The sequence below is a fragment of the Polistes dominula genome, unplaced genomic scaffold, assembly GCF_049000335.1.
Source record: "Polistes dominula isolate Pdom_NZ unplaced genomic scaffold, Pdom_raw_medaka contig_21, whole genome shotgun sequence".
Taxonomy (NCBI): Eukaryota; Metazoa; Arthropoda; class Insecta; order Hymenoptera; family Vespidae; genus Polistes; species Polistes dominula.
Genome location: NW_028301061.1, coordinates 650373 through 667795, shown reverse-complemented (window position 1 = coordinate 667795; position 17423 = coordinate 650373). Strand labels below are relative to the sequence as shown.

Sequence of the window (17423 nt, the reverse complement as noted above, 5' to 3'; positions counted from 1 at the left end):
TATTTTTTCTCATATCAGCCAATCGTTGCGATTATTGACAAATTTAATAGTACGACTGTTAAAAATTGGTAGCACTGTATTAAAAAAAAAAAATCATTTTTAAATTTAAAGTGATTGAAAATTTAACCTTCATTTTATTAAATAAATTATTAAATATATATTTAATGATGGAGGAAATATTAAATCTACAAAATAAATATGCAAGTGTCAATGTAATGCAACTCGAAGAAATTGTTACTAAACGTCAAGAACAAATAAATCAAATTATATATGAAAGAGATCAACATTTAAAAGGTTAATGTTATTTGTTTATAGATGTTCTTTTTGCAAAAGTTACTGTTTCTAATATTCTTGTATAATGTGTTATTCATTATAGAAAATGAAGACAAGGTTAAAGAATTAGAATCAGAGTTAATACTTTTGAAAGAATCTATTCATAATGAGCAACAAATTTTAGAACAAAAAAATAAAGAATTATCAAAACATCATTTTCGTTTGGTGAGTTTAATGATTTATATTCTGTTCTTGTATCTTTTATTCAAGTATAAATATAAATACATATATATATTTGTTCTCAGGCTGAATTAAAATCAGAATACGATAAACTTGCAGAAGAAAGGCAGAATTTAGAGGTTAAGAAAAATCGTATAAAAAATACTAAACCAAATCAGGAAGATCAAAAGTTATTAGAAACAGGAAGGCATGTAGCTATTTATAAATGATTATTTAACAAATCTAATAATTTAAACTTCAATGTAAGCCTTATGTCTTACAGGAAAAAGTTTCATTTGTACAAAAATCTCACTGGAATACATTGGGATTACAGTATTATCAATGACAGCATAGAAGGATGTATCCTTTTTTTTAATTGCTAAATAATTTATTTTATATTATTAAATTGATTTTTCTTAATAACTGCAATCAGATGTTTCTAACAAGATGAATTATATCCATCATTTTAAATTTTCTAAAGATGAAAAAGATCCTGAAGAATTATCCAATCTTTTATGGCATGAAATTTACCTGTCTGTTGAAAATATATTGAATGGAAATCAAAAGAATTCTTCTAAGTGATTTCGTGGTTATAAAATTGTTTCATATTAATAATATGAAGTATAGAAAATATATGTATAATAAAAAGATATTTTTTATTCGAATAATGTAGCTTTAATTTTATATTTGTATCCATCAAATATTTGATAACTGATGTTTTTAAAAATGGCGACGTGAAAACAGTGCCTCTATCGGCTACATTCAACATTACATGTTGAATTTTTTTCATGTTGGCATCACTGGTGTAATGCAATGTTTGTGTAGACAAATAATAATATACAAAAGTGTGAACATGAATTTATGAATAAACAAATTATTTCTAATATTGTTTATAATTATGTATATAATGATGCAGGATAATTTTATATAATTTTTTGTCTGATTTATAAGTATTGAAAGTATTAACATTGGTGTTTATTTTTTTAAAAAGTATAAAAAGAAAATATTTTAAATAAAAATGGGCAGCGATACACAGATTGCAAATATAGTGAACGATATTTTAGTAAGTATTTTTATATTTTGATAAATAATTGTTTACTATAAATATATATATGATGAAAAGATATATTTTTATTAATAAAATAATTTTGATAAACATATAGAAAGTAGAAGCCATAGAAGAAGCATTCAGTTGTGTACTTGTACATAACCCTAATAATGAAAAAGAGAAACTATCAACATGGCAATCAGAATTAACAAATGCGATGACTGATCTGACTGTGGAACAACAAGAAAATTCAATACGTCAATTTCTTATGATAGCAGCTTCTATGACAAATCATAGACGCTTACAATTATTGTTATCTATGCTTGAGAATTTAGTCTTGTCGAATGTTTTACCAGCTAGGTAATTTATTAATTAAAATATTTATTTCTTTACTTTATTTAAAACCTATACACACAAATCTAATAATGTTACACATTACAGATTAGTATGCGAATACATTCTCAGTTGCGAAAAGTTACAATATCAATTAGAAGATTTTTGGGTAGAATGTTTCCTTCTTATTCGACACATTATCGGAGGAGTTGATTACAAAGGTGTCAGAGAAATAATGAAAGTAAGTACTTAATATTAATGTAAATAAATGTATATATAATTTATTTATATTATGTATTTATATTTATATATAGGGATGCATAGAAAAAGCTCAAACGATACCAGCAAGATTAAACGCATCCATTCAACCGCAATTAAAGGCTTTGGAAAATGTTATAGAATATATTTTTGATAGAAATGCTTGTTTGCTACCAGGATACTTTATTGTTAATGAAATTCAAAAGGCCTATCCTGATCATAAAAATTGGCCGCATTGGGTAAATAAAGAATATTAATAACTCTAATATTATTAATATAATTTATAAATATTTTTTTTTTTTATAGAAACTGGCGAAACTTTTATCTAATTTTGTGGAAAGTTTTCGAACGACTGCGCAAATGGTTTCCATCGTAGGACATTCCAAAATGTTACCAGTTGTGGAACACACTGGTTATGCAGATCATTTAATAAATCCTTGGTTACTAGATCCTACTACGTTAAAGTTTACATTGAAAGGAAATCTTCCATATGATCAAGATTTACTTAAACCTCAAACAGAGTTATTGAGATATGTTTTAGAACAACCTTATAGTAGAGATATGGTATGCTCCATGCTCGGTCTTCAAAAACAAGTATGTATGCATATGCAGAAAATGATAAACAAGATATGTGGAGTACATATAATAAATATTTATTTACTATTTGTAGCATAAGCAACGGTGTATAGTATTGGAAGAACAATTAGTAGAATTGGTTATTCTAGCTATGGAAAGATCCGAAAATGATCCTTTACCAGCAGAAGGAACGGATGGGACTGTTGCTAATCATTGGGTGTGGTTACACCTTTCATCTCAATTAATTTATTTCGTATTATTTCAATTTGCATCTTTTCCAAGTCTTGTTATGGCAATACATGATAAGGTAAAATTAATTATTTAACATATATATATTTAAAATATAATTTTTAATTATAATGTTATATATATTTATTTTTTTAGTTGGCTGGTAGAGAGTTGAGAAAAGGAAGAGATCACTTAATGTGGGTTTTATTACAATTCATTTCTGGAAGTATTCAACGAAATCCAGTAAGTAAAAAAAATACACTAGACATTTGTTAATACATAATAAACATTTTTGAATGTTTTCAGCTTTCCAATTTTTTACCTGTATTGAAATTGTACGATCTCTTGTATCCAGAGAAAGAACCTTTACCTCTTCCCGATTGTACTCAAGCACTTTGTACTCATCAAATGGCTATTATTTGTATATGGATGCATTTACTTAAAAAGGCTCAGATTGAACATTCTAATATTCATAGACCTATACCGCATACATTGAAAGTTCATCACGAGTAAGGAAATAATTAAAAAGTATATTAAATCAAAAGTTTATGTATATTGTATTTTGACTTTGATATATATTTCAGGTTTCTGCAGCATTTAGTTATGCCAAATACATCTCTTTGTATGGGTTTAGATTATCGTATCGCTTTATTGTGCAATGCTTATTCGACAAACCAAGAATACTTTAGTAGACCAATGGCAGCACTAGTTGATACTATATTAGGGAACCAAAAGGTGAATATATATTTCTATCTATTTGAGTATTACATATTTTGTAATTATTTGTTTTCAATTAAATAGGGTCAACAGCAACAACCTTTACAAACATTACAAAATAATGCTGCTTTGGCAAGTGGTCCAACTACACCACTTTCTATGTCAATATTAGATTCATTGACTGTGCATTCTAAGATGAGTTTAATTCATAGTATCGTTACTCATGTTATTAAATTAGCACAATCAAAAAGCAACATGGCCTTGGCACCGGCTCTTGTTGAAACTTACAGTAGATTATTGGTTTATACAGAAATAGAAAGTCTTGGTATAAAGGGTTTTATAAGTAAGTGTGTATTAAACATTTATAATATCATGAATATGAATATTTTATGATTTACTTTACATGTATTTTTTTTTTTAGGTCAATTATTACCGACAGTATTTAAGTCTCATGCATGGGGAACATTATATACGTTGTTGGAAATGTTCAGTTATAGAATGCATCACATACAACCACATTATAGAGTTCAACTTTTATCGCATCTTCATAGTCTTGCTGCTGTTCCACAAACCAATCAAACACAACTTCATCTTTGGTATTATACATAAATTTATGTATTTTTATATTTCTTTTTAGATACCTCAAATAATTTGTTTATTTATCTTTTTAGTGTTGAAAGTACAGCTCTTCGTTTAATTACTGGATTAGGTTCGGCAGAAGTACAACCACAATTTACTAGATTTTTATCAGAACCTAAAACACTTGTATCTGCAGAATCAGAAGAACTTAACCGGGCGTTAGTTCTTACTCTAGCAAGATCTATGCACGTGACTGGTAAATTGTCACAAAATAATATAATATTTAATAAATATAAATAAGAAATGATTTATTTATTATATTGATATATTTTATCAATTAGGTACTGGAGCAGAAAATCTTAGTGGTACATGGTGTAAAGAATTATTAAACACCATTATGCAGAATACACCGCATTCATGGGCCGTACATACCTTACAATGTTTTCCTCCAGTATTAAATGAATTCTTTCAACAAAATAGTGTTGCAAAAGAAAATAAACAACAAATAAAAGTAATTATTATTATTATTATTATTATAAGAAAATTAATAATACGTGTACGCGCGAAAATATACTATTATTATTTATATATTTTTAGAAAGCTGTAGAAGAAGAATATAGAAATTGGGCATCCATGAATAATGAAAATGATATAATAGCTCATTTTTCTGTACCTGGTACACCTCCATTATTTTTATGCCTTTTGTGGAAAATGATACTTGAGACTGATCGTATTAGTCCAATCGCATATAAGTATGTTACAATATTTATTATTTTTATTTATTACTTTATTGATTATTAATGTAAAAATAATATTTGTTTTTTCTCAAGGATATTAGAAAGGATAGGAGCTAGAGCATTATCAGCTCATCTTAGAAAGTTTTGTGATTATTTAGTATATGAATTTGCGAATAGTGTTGGTGGACAGCATGTTAATAAATGTGTGGATACAATCAACGATATGATATGGAAATACAATATAGTAACAATTGATAGATTAGTTCTTTGTTTAGTAAGTATAAATATAAAAAATAAAAAATAAAACATGAGGGATTAATATTTGTTATCTTTTAGGCATTACGAACTCAAGAAGGAAGTGAAGCACAAGTATGCTTCTTTATTATTCAATTATTATTACTTAAAGCTGCTGAATTTAGAAATAGAGTTCAAGAATTTGTGAAAGAAAATTCACCTGAACATTGGAAACAATCTAATTGGCATGAAAAACATCTCGCATTTCATAGAAAATTTCCAGAAAAATTTGCTCCAGAAGGTATCATGGAACAAGCTAGTGGTGGTCCCAGTCAATATCAAAGTTTACCTGTATATTTTGGAAATGTGTGTTTAAGATTTTTACCTGTGTTTGATATAGTTGTACATAGGTATTTGGAGATACCACCTGTTACAAAAAGTCTGGAAATATTATTAGATCATTTAGGTTGTTTATATAAATTTCATGGTTCGTATATTTATTAATTTATAAATTTATATATATTTAATTTCTTAGAGTAAAGCTCATGTCAATTATTATTTTTATAGATCGACCTGTAACATATCTTTATAATACATTACATTATTATGAACGCAAATTAAGAGATCGACCATCTTTAAAAAGACGTTTAGTATCTGCTCTTCTTGGATCCTTAAGAGAAATTAGGGCACCAGGATGGGCACTTTCTGAAGCTTATCAAATTTATATGGCACGACCTCCTGATGATGCTATTACTTGGGTACCTGAATTGGATTATTATATTCGACTTGTACAAAGAATTGTAGAAAGTAAGTAATGCATTGATATGAAGTTACAAACATTTAATGATATCAGTTTCAATTTTTAATAATATTTTTTTTTATAGCAATGTCAGGTACAGCACATTTCCCAGCTACTGATTGGAGGTTTAATGAGTTTCCTAATCCAGCAGCACATGCATTGTACGTTACATGTGTTGAATTAATGGCTGTTCCTGTAGCTCCAAATTTAGTTGCTAATTCATTACTCGATGTTGTTGCTAAAGGGTACAGTACAACTTTTATTAATTCTTTTTTAATGATTTCATACATCACACATTTAATATTTATTATTTTTTAATTTATTATAGGTATACTGTAGTACCATCCAATGAAATACACTTATGGATAAATTGCGTTGGATTGCTTTTAGCTGCTTTACCAGAGTGCTATTGGTCGACGTTACATGATAGACTTGTGGAAGTTATTAGTAGTCCAGGCTTAGCAAATTGGCAGTATAATAATTTAACACCATTTCAGATGTTTAATTTCAATATTACGCATAATAGTTTACTTGAAAATAAGTACAGTTATATGCTCGCATTGGCACATTCAATTTGGCATCATGCTGGAGCAGGCCAAATAACTACGATGCCTCAGTAAATAAACTAATTATAATCAAATGATATAAAAAGAACTTTGATTTAACATTAATGACATTTTTCTTATTTATCAGATTTATTAAAGAAAAACTTCAACCAGTGGTACAAAGTGAGGAACAATTGATATATGCTTGTCATTTAATTGGACCAACTTTGGCAAGATTTAATGCTGAGAGACCACGCTGTGTAGTAGATCTAGCAGTTAATTTATATGAAATGCTGGAACAAGTGGATCGTGCTCAAACACATTTAAAATATATGGATCCAGTTTGTGACTTGTTGTATCCTTTTAAAAATTACTATTATATGATTATCTTTTTCACAGATTATTACATTAGCTGGATTATCCTTAATGCTGAATATAACAGATATCACATAAAATATATGTTCGTTGGAGACATGATGAAAAATGAAGTAGAATGTATCATTCGTAGATTAAGACCTCCTTTACAAATGAGATTGAGATTTATCACTCATTTAAATATAGAAGAAATTCACTCTACATAGGTATAATTCTATAAATATATTTTATACTAAATATTGAGTATATTTAAAATACTTGTCATACTTTTGGATATTTTTATCTTTATTACGTATGTATATATTGCAAATATTTGTAATATATACAATAAACTTCATAAAAAAAACTAGAATATCATTAAAACAAATGATCAATGAAATAAAAAAAACAATTACAAGATGATTTTATGCTTAGCAATCATTTGAAATATTTTCATTTACCGCCAAATTTCAATCAGATGCGCATTGGGATTTGCGCATGATCGATATATCTCGATCATTGAATCTATTATTTGAGTTTACTATTAGTTAGATTTATGGTGGAAAAAGTGTATGTTTATAAAATTATAAATTTCAATTAAATTTTGAAAGTATACGTGTATAAATTCATGGTGTAAGGATTAATTTTATCCATAGTGTTTGAAATTAGTAGAAAATTGAAGACAAAAATATAGAAATAATTTATTTGTTAATTTCTATTGTGAGTAAGTAACAAAAGAATTTTAGTTATGTTTGCATTATTTTTTTTTTTTTTTAAATATAACAATATAAAGATATATATATATTTAATATTAGTTTATAAAGTACACTTGTTTGTTAATTTAACAATTTTCACTTTTTATCACAAAACTCTATTCTATTCGCTTAATACACGTAAAAGTACATTCTACATTTATACAGGTTTAATGAATTTAAAAAAAATCTCTACAATGTCTAAGGAATGCTTAATTATTAATTATTGCGTGTTTGTGTGTGTCTATTTTTTTTTCTTTCTAATATTAAAAAAATAATGCAATATATTTCAATATAAATGTAACACGTCGTGTTACATTTATAATATAATTTTATTGTCAAAGTCTAAGAAGTCTAAGCTCTCATTTAAAAACATTTCAAATGGCAGTAAATTATTACTGTATGACACCCTGTAATTTACAAACATCTAAACATCTCTATATTATTAGTTAACATTTTATAAGTCCATTAAATTTACAGCAGATGGTCGTAGATTCGTTTGGAATTCTCCAAAAATCATAGCAGCCATCCATTTATATTGTTCGTCTTTAGACGTACCTGCTAAAATATTACCGAAAAAAGGATTTTCCTTGCATCTACAAATAATATTTGAATAAATTATCAATTCATTTAACTTACGATTATAATGAACAAATATTTATATTTACTAATAATTACTATACCTTGTTGGTTTTTTATTTCTTAGTATAAATGTGATGGTCCAGCTATAAAAAAAAAAAAACAAAATAAAAAATAGAAGAAAATTAATACGATGAAATAATTCAAATGTCATTGACATTAATGAAAAAAATTTACCCCATTTGTGGATTACGTTTGGATTCATGGCCTAAATACCAAATAACATCTTCAATTTTCCATTCGTGTAATTTAGTCGAACAAACTTTATCTTTGTAACAATACAACTTTGCTTGACTAAATTCAAATAGATAAGTTTTAAAATTTTTTGACTTAACATCTGCAAATTTCAGTTCACCTGATATTGTCATGGGTGGCTTGACCTAGAATAAACAAAAGAATATTTTAAAAAGCAAGCTAATTGCAAGTGGTAATGGTTACATCCTGTTTTGTCATGTAAAATCACTTTTTTTTTTTTTTAGTATTATTCTGACTCATGCTAATTGATCTATATACATTGTATAAATGATGTGTGGGAAAGAAACACGTATACCAACAACTTTAAATTCTTGTTTGCATATGTGTTTCTATTAATAGAAATATTACCAAAGGAACTATATCCTTGTATAGGCTATCCTTCTTTAAAATTAAGATATTATCTTTCCTATCATCTGGATCCCAATAGCCCCATCTCGCAACTGTTTCTAAAACCCGTTCATTATGATGCAATGGTCTTTTCAATGCACCAGAAAGTGCATATTCTTCTAAACATAATTCATGAGCTGGTAGATTAGCTTTCTCTGATAATTCTCGACAGATATCGAAAGCTGTCTTTTGTGCACCAATCTACAAAAAAGAAAAAAAAAAAGAAGAGAATTATTTCGAGAGTATATAATAATTATGATATTAATAATAAAAAAAATATATTTACGGTAACGTTAACGCATTCTCCTTCTCTGGAAATGAGGTATATCCAAATTTTTAAATCGCCAGACGGTGCACCACGAAGTCCATTGTTTGAAACGTGATGTTTCTCAAGTACTTCTAAGATTTTAGCTTCCTTGGCTAAATCGGCATGCGACAATTGATATAACTTTGGAAATAAATGTATCAAATCGCTGATTACTTTAGTCTCTTCTCTGTTCCAATCTTCAGCACTATTTTCTCCGGCGTGCATTAAAGTAGGTCCCCAAATGGCAGAGAGATTCTCAACAGTCATTAAGTTTCGAGAACTTTGTTGGCTAAGATAATGAAGATGAGCTAGAATTCGACGTATCGTTGCTGAAGTTATTGAATCTAACTTTGTTAATAAATTTCTATAGGCTTTTATCCTTTCATCTTCGTTGGTTAGCTCTGAAAAAGGGAAGTTAAACTCAGGTATAAAATTCCAGACATTTTTTGATGCATTTATATCAAAAGTACAATGGATATCTTTTACCTGAGCTTTGACAAAGGGAATCGTGTATACTAGCAGGAAATAAGGATTCAGGTAAATCTCGAAGGAATCTTCTAAGGACCGTAGCAACATCGTGTTCACTGTAAGATCCACGTGTAATTTGTATAGCCCAGGCATCTCTTCTAAAAGCTTCCAATAATCTGATCACAGCACTGCTAGATCCACTGCGACGATAAATTCCTTCAGTCATTATACCTGTTATTATAAAAATTCATTAAACTTTAATCACAATAATAATTTATTTGAAATTCATGGGGGGGAAAAAAAGAATGATTAACCATGCGTGGAAATAAAGTTGATGCATTTGTCAAGAATAACAGGAACATTGTCTTGTGTAATTTGTTGTTGATGTAATGCTGGACCACAGTCAGTAGCAGCTTGATACAAAGCATGTCTCCATGCTGGAGCTTCTTTTGTACCAAATGTCGCTATATGTAAAGCACCGGAACCACCAGTGTCAACAACCACAACAGGAATACACCCATTATCTCGATTCGGTCCTTCTTGTTCCCGTAGCACTAAACCAAATATTTAATATACATCAATCATTTATGTAAAAGGGAATAATGTGTCATAACAGGAAACGAGATGGATTGTAACATCCTATGAATAATAGGTTCACGAGACAGTGGCTTATAATAAAGTCCAAATAATTTCTATATTATATATATCTATTATTACTTTTATATTATTTTATAATTACCAATACAACGTGCTTTCCGTAAATCTAAATATTCCAAAACTACAGGCTCCAAAGATTTCGTATAAACCAACGTCCTTTTTTGAAGAAGAACCCAAGCAGGAAACCATGTACCAGTTATTCCTTCCTACAATCAAAAATATATCTTTAAAAAAGAAATGTCTTTCTCATAAATAATAATTGCATACCTTTTATTTTAGATTCCATGGTATGCTAAGAAAACGATAATATTATTATCGTATTGATAAATAATGTTGTTTTAACATTATCCTTAAATGTTTTCATACCTTTAAGTAAACCGAACCGGCTCTAGTAAGATCGGCTGTGTATTTAATAGGAAAAACCGTTGTCATTGCTTCTAAGATTTTTTGAGCCCAAATTCTTCTCTCTGATATACCCTTTGCATAGAATATATATATATGGGGTCTAGTCTCACAACTGATAGCTATACAATGTACTGTTTCACCATCGACTATTCTGTCATTATGGATATATATATATATTAATTTTTATATAATGAATTTTTAGAAAACATATAATGAAATAATAAAAGATAAAAAATAACTTACTTAACATCTTGCAAAAGATGAATACTATAAACAGTTTCAAGATGAATGGTTTCTTTCAGAGTAGACATACTTTTGTCAGTGTAAAAAAATAACTTTTGATCTGTTAAAATAGCAGCTCTTTGAACTAAATCCTTCGCTCTTTCTATACCAACTCCAGTTTTATAAACAATCCCTCTATGAGTGGAAGCACATTGAGAAAGTTTACACTTAGGTCTATCCATTTTTAATTGTCTTGAACTATGATCACTAGAACTGTTGTCTTGATCACGATTTCTAGATAACAATTTACTACTATTTCTAACAAAACTCATCACATTAGGTTTGATCACATTACTCGTTGAATCTTGACTCAATTTTTTCAATTTTTGAATGACACTGATTTTCTTCGTATCATCGGTGCTTGTTTTAACCATTGGAAAAGAATTAGATGTTGTTTCATCAACGAGTTTTCCTGTAGCCATCGTAGATTCTATTGTTTTAGATTGAGCACTTGTTGTTGAAGTATCAGTAAGAATTTTGGTCGATGATTTTCTAGGTGGTACAGCTGGTTGTTTTCTTCTTGTCATTTGAGCAAGCTTTGGTAACAATGCTGGATTTTTACCTGTTGTTGATAAATAAATATATAATTGAATAAAATATTGAAATAAGAAAGATTAACAATAATATTTACCTGTTTCAACCTCGTCGTATTCATTTTTTGGAAGAGAATCAAATCTCTTAGGTGGTTCTGGAGGTGTCATAGAGTCTTGCAATTTTTTCTCTTCTAATTCCGTTGGTTCCTCGTCTTCGTTATCTTCGTGCAAATCTAATGTACTTCCAGCATTACTCGATGAATCATTATTTGCTAAAAGTGCTTCTAACAACATCAAATCGTTGTTCTCAAAATTACTGTAAAGGTTTTCTTCAGATGCCTTGTTAGCAAATGGATCAAATTCGAAGAGTAAAGATTTATTACTACTTTGTTGTCTTACATCTGAGAACATTGATTCCAATACTTGATCATCTTTACTCTTTGGTGATATGCAATTTTCATAAATAGAATTTTGTAATGAAATGAGACTGGTGTTAGATGATTTAAATGTTCTTCTATCAATGTTTATTGCCTGTTCCAAAGTTTCTTCTTCAGCACTTGATATCCTATCCAATTCATTAACAGTTTCAGATTTAATAGCAGGTGGTGTGGTATCATAAAATGTCCAAGAATCTGATCTCGATAATTTCCTTTCGATGTCTGATTTATCACTCGTAAGACTAACATTTACATCGGACAAATTTAAACTTTGATCCGAATCACTGGCCTAATATTCAAACAAATAAATCATTGAAATAACAACATTACAACTTTACTATTTGACTTATTGGAATAGCTGGTTTATTATCCAGGAAACTCGATAAGAACTTAAATCTCTTGAGATAAAACTAGATACGGGGGATTATACGAAAATAGATAGAAAGAAATAGAAAACTATATGTACCTGTCGTTGAAGAAAATTGAAGCTGTTGAAATTAGTAGACTCGGGAAAATCTCGTTCAACTTTTTCCGAGATTGTTGAACTGAGAGTATCATAACGACCACTGCTGCTAGTCGATGTAAATGAATTTAATTCGTCGTAGATAGATTCAACAGGAAGCGGGGGTGGCGGATATACCGGTGGTGGTGGACTATGTCGTAGTCCGGAAAGATCTTCCTCATTTTTGATACTACGCAGATTACCACTAAATGGACTATGAAAGGTAATACTGCTAAAAATATCATCGGTAGGCATTGAAACGCATCTGTCATCTTCTACAGGATCAGCTATCTTTTTCGAATTGACATTATTGTCATTTAACAAATCATCCTGATTAAGGGATGTCAATCTACGCGTTAACAGATTTTTCACCGATTTCTCAAGACGTATACTAGCATTCTTGGTACTAGAAATAACAGCACGTCCCTTTGACGACATCTTCTCTGAGATTTCATCTTTCAATTGACGAGAACTCGTACTCAATTGACGAAAAAATTCACTCGAATTTCGTGTTTCCGTACTTGTCGTTGATTTATTCTCATCACCACTTTTTTCCGATTGACTCGATTCGCTAGGACTTTTGCTACGAGTTGGCGTTGGTGGCGATGGTAATGGTAAAACAGGTGGTCCTATTTTTCTAGGTGCTGGTACAGGACGTTCAGTTATTATTGACCTTGGTTTTGGTATCGGTTTAGTCTCCATTTCTCTTGAGATATTTTAACATTCATTCGTATAACAAAGAAAATCAATTCATCATAGTATTGATTTTGGTATTGGATTTTTTTTTGTTTTTTTTTGTTTTCTAATAAAAATCCTTTTAATAGAGAGAATTATGAGCTTAATTTATGAGAAAGAGATCGTCTCTCGATATGATCGTAATGACAAGAAGATAGAAAGTAATAAATTGGAGTAACTGTTGTTCTGTTCTGTGGTACGTGAAACGTGAGTCACTCTTCTGCAATACGATAGGCAACATTTCCGGTTTAAAACATGCTTATCGAATCCGAGGATAGAACACTGTATATTTATATATTCTCTTCCTCAGTTTTATGTTGTATCTTTCGACTATCTGTCGACGTTTCATTGCGTTTCAAAGAAAAATAATGTTATAATAATAATGAAGATTTTTCCTTGTTAATCGTGGTTAATTGTGATTCATATTTCCAAAGGACTTTGTCAAATAAATTCTGTAATTAAGACAAAAGAAACAACAAATCTATAATAATATTCTATTTGAGATATACTTTGTATTAAAATTTATTTATAATTTCAAATTAATAATAAAAAATGATTGCATTTCCAGTAACTCTCGAGTGTTATCTGGGTACAGCTGTTGATACACGTTCGACAAATATTTACCGAAACGTCGATCATTGATCCATACTCGAATACTCGATGCAACTTGAAATGCATTAAAACGCATTTCGAAGGACACACGTTCAAAACGAATAACATTTATTCATACTACTACGTTCCTCGAATGAATGTAAAGAAACAATATGGCGATCTATGATCAAACAGCCAAATTATTTATATATATTTAGATACAATCAATCTTGTCCTTGTAAATGTGTGTAACTATAAAAAGAATATCTAATAAAATAAAATAATCACTTACACACATCATCTAATCAATAACAAATATTAAATCTAATAATTTATGCTATGCTAATAAAATTCTAAATAAAAGATTAAACGTCATAGATGATGAGTGTCCTTTTAATCATTGAAATTATACTATAACTGTTACTGATTCACACACAACTGATGAGAGAACAAAGAAACTCGAATGATAGATAATAAAATAGCTGAAGGAAATGATATTCCTCGACACTAATGTAAAATTGATTAAAACGTTTTTGTTCGACAAATGTAACGTGGCAGCAAAAACGTGGACATTAACAAAAAAAAAAAAAAAAAGAAAAAGGATTCAAAAAGACTAAAAATGTGTCCAGTCAGAAGAGACATAGTGAAAGTTAAGCATTATTCTTTGAGTCAGGTATATATCGTCATCATGGGTCAGAGACCCATTCACACATACACATAAACACACACACACACACACACCTAATGGATGCTTGCGTTGGCTCTGTCACAATTCCTTTTCCCCTCTTTTCCCCTTGACCGTTGTCTTCTTTTCACCAATCCTTCTTTCTCACTTTACTCCTTGCATTGAAAAATGGACAGAGAGAGTTAGAGGAGAGAGATAAACGGTGTCAAATAGTTCAATTTGATATCAAGAGACATATACTCGGTATTCTGATCTATATGACGTGTACATGATCAGAAGATAGTATTCCCTTTTTTTGTTAGATATATTCGATGTAACTAATTAAAAAAGTAAAAAACTACAACATTCCTTATCACACTTCAGTTCCCTTAGTTACACGCGATAAAAGAGTTAACGTTGCTTCGAATGAAAGAATGCATATTAAAAAAAAAAAAAAAAAGAAAAAAAGTACTTGGATAACAACAACAATAACATTAATTGTAGAAATAAGTAGCACAACAGGTTCGACCAAGATCGAATGCAATACTGAAAGTCTATCCCGGGCTCGGAGACGCACGAAGCCCATTATATTTCTCCCTCCATCTCTTTCTCTTTCTCTCTCTCTCTCTCTCTCTCTCTCTCTCTGCTCTTCTAACATCCATCTCTCACACCTTCCTTCTCTTTCTATTTTATCGGTCTCGTATACGATGATCCTTTTCTAATCTGTCTCTCCCTACCACCTCAAACGTCGTCCTCAGCACAGTATTTTCTCGGTGTCTGAACGATTCTGTACTATACTTTACTAAACTACACTATATGTCTCTCTCGTCACACGTTATTTTTATTTAGTTTTATTCTATCAGAGATTAAAATGAACCTTTTTTTTTATTTTTTTTTTTTTTTTTGAATTATTTCCAAGCTTGGTTTTCTTTGAAGGTTTCACTTCTACCGTATGTGTGTGATCTGCACACATCTGGTTTTTTGTTGTTGATATATTAATTGTTTATGTTTTTTTTTAATTTTCTTCATATGAATTGTTAATAGTTTTACCTATTATGTAATTGTTAAAAAGAAACTATATATCTATTTAGATATGATGAGCATATATATATATGTGAGATGATGAGCATCATGAATACGAATGATTCATTCAATTGCTGACTAAACTGTTGCATGCCGATAATTATTATCGGTGTAAGTAATGTGATAATATTATATATGATACTAGATATAATTTTTATCATTTATATCTTTTAAAGAGAGAGAACACACATCAAAAAAAAAAAATTCATACACATATAATATGTTCGTGTTATCTTTTTAAACAGAGTTACTACGCTTTGAGTGAAGTTAATTAACGATGTTATGTATTTTGTAATAGTTCTGTCTGTTTGTCAATTTTTTCAAACATTCATTTATAATAGGTGATATATTGAATAAATAATAACTCGTTATAATAAGTATTTTAATGTAATTTTTATTAAGATTTATGTGGTACCATAGTCAAATAATGACTTTCGTTATATAAACAGGGTAACACAACTTTCCCAAAGAAGTCTTTTCTATGTAGACTAATGCGTTGATTTATTTGAAATTATATTGAAATCATTCATTGAAATTATAATCGTATTTATTCTAATCGATATATATAGATATTAACAAAAACAAATGGTTTTTTTTTGGGTTGCATTCCACATTAGAATTCAACTTCAATGGAAATTTCAACTACCCTTTCCTTTTTTTTTCTTTTTTTTTTTTTTAGATCACAATGGTTACGATAAATTGATTTATTGATTTCTTTATTTATTTATTTATTTATTTATTTATTTATTTTCACAAAATGATCAATTACTTAGTAGGGTAACTTTAATCGTGGTACAGATTCACGCATACAATTACATCAAAATTCGTATACATATACACGTACAAGTGTACAGACATATAAAACCATGTCGAGACAATTTTCAATATAGTTACGATTTAATAAAATTGTTGATTCTTATTATTTATCATTAAAAAAATGGTTTTTCTGATTAGAGGACGGTGTGCTAAGGACGAGTTGTTGTTTTTTTCTTTTTTCCTTCATTTCTTCTTCTTCGTTTTTTTTTTTTTTTTTTAATTAACCCCTTCAGCAGCAAGTATTTTGAAAAAAACAAAACCGGCCAAAAAAATCATTTTCTTTTTTTTTTCATAAAAGCACAGTTTTAAAACATTGTTTTGAGAAAATAATTAAAAAAAAAAAAAATACAATCAATATATTTATGTTAATTTTGGAATTTTTGTTCTATATGGAAAAACAAAAGGTTAGATTTTATTAATAAATAAATAAATAAATAAATAATTGTTATAGCTTGTAAATGATCATTTAATATCAATAAAACTTAAGATTCTTTTTGTAAAAAATCATAAAAATATAAAATAATACGACGCCCCTCCGAGTTAACTCGAGCGTACGGAAATTGGGCCGATTTAAGGGCTGCTTAAGGGGTTAATTAATTAATTAATGAATGAATTAATTAATTTATTCACTAATTGAAATTTGACGACCATTTGGCAAATTCTGTACACTGCACACACAATAAGTTTAATAACAGCCGTATAATGATCTTCATCTAAAAATCCTGTGTGTTTTTTTTATTTTTATTTTTATTTTTATTTTTTTTTTTATCATTATTTTTTAGATATTTACTTTTTCATTAGACAAGTCAGATATTTGATAAACCTAAAAAGTCTAATTTTACAATATTACAGAGTCTCTCGCAACATTTGATAAAAAAATACTATAATAATAATAATAATAGATTATTATTATTCTTCTTCTTCTTCTTCTTTTTTTTTCAGCATTTCTTTTTCTTTTTCTTTTTCTTCGTATACTTTTTTATTTTTCTCTCTCTAGATCATTTACGACC

At 28.8% G+C, this 17423-nt stretch overlaps 3 protein-coding genes across 3 annotated transcripts; 2 read left to right on the top strand and 1 right to left on the bottom strand.

Annotated features, from left to right (window-relative positions):
• Positions 1 to 59: 59 nt before the first annotated feature.
• Positions 60 to 1164, top strand: LOC107070415 (uncharacterized). The gene is made up of 5 exons (XM_015328600.2): positions 60 to 294; positions 377 to 498; positions 579 to 700; positions 776 to 852; positions 926 to 1164. Exons 1-5 carry the CDS (start codon positions 165 to 167, stop codon positions 1072 to 1074), a joined length of 600 nt encoding a protein of 199 aa, XP_015184086.2. The 5' UTR covers positions 60 to 164; the 3' UTR covers positions 1075 to 1164.
• A 143-nt stretch (positions 1165 to 1307) lies between these two features.
• Positions 1308 to 17316, top strand: MED23 (mediator complex subunit 23). The gene is made up of 22 exons (XM_089176231.1): positions 1308 to 1555; positions 1656 to 1900; positions 1982 to 2114; positions 2188 to 2370; positions 2438 to 2725; positions 2802 to 3014; positions 3092 to 3178; positions 3242 to 3444; positions 3520 to 3670; positions 3737 to 3995; positions 4074 to 4248; positions 4324 to 4487; positions 4573 to 4742; positions 4829 to 4983; positions 5062 to 5242; positions 5305 to 5689; positions 5770 to 6009; positions 6087 to 6246; positions 6330 to 6617; positions 6695 to 6901; positions 6989 to 7127; positions 13828 to 17316. The coding sequence occupies exons 1-21, from the start codon at positions 1511 to 1513 to the stop codon at positions 7125 to 7127; spliced, it is 4071 nt and encodes a 1356-aa protein (XP_089032357.1). The 5' UTR covers positions 1308 to 1510; the 3' UTR covers positions 13828 to 17316.
• Positions 7186 to 14730, bottom strand: RhoGAP15B (RhoGAP_ARAP and RA_ARAPs domain-containing protein RhoGAP15B). The gene is made up of 13 exons (XM_015328601.2): positions 14592 to 14730; positions 12489 to 13711; positions 11684 to 12311; positions 11014 to 11614; positions 10732 to 10921; positions 10448 to 10571; positions 10023 to 10262; positions 9727 to 9939; positions 9220 to 9641; positions 8895 to 9134; positions 8469 to 8671; positions 8336 to 8377; positions 7186 to 8248 (listed from the first exon to the last, which is right to left on the bottom strand). The coding sequence occupies exons 2-13, from the start codon at positions 13224 to 13226 to the stop codon at positions 8110 to 8112; spliced, it is 3780 nt and encodes a 1259-aa protein (XP_015184087.2). The 5' UTR covers positions 13227 to 13711; positions 14592 to 14730; the 3' UTR covers positions 7186 to 8109.
• Positions 17317 to 17423: the final 107 nt, after the last annotated feature.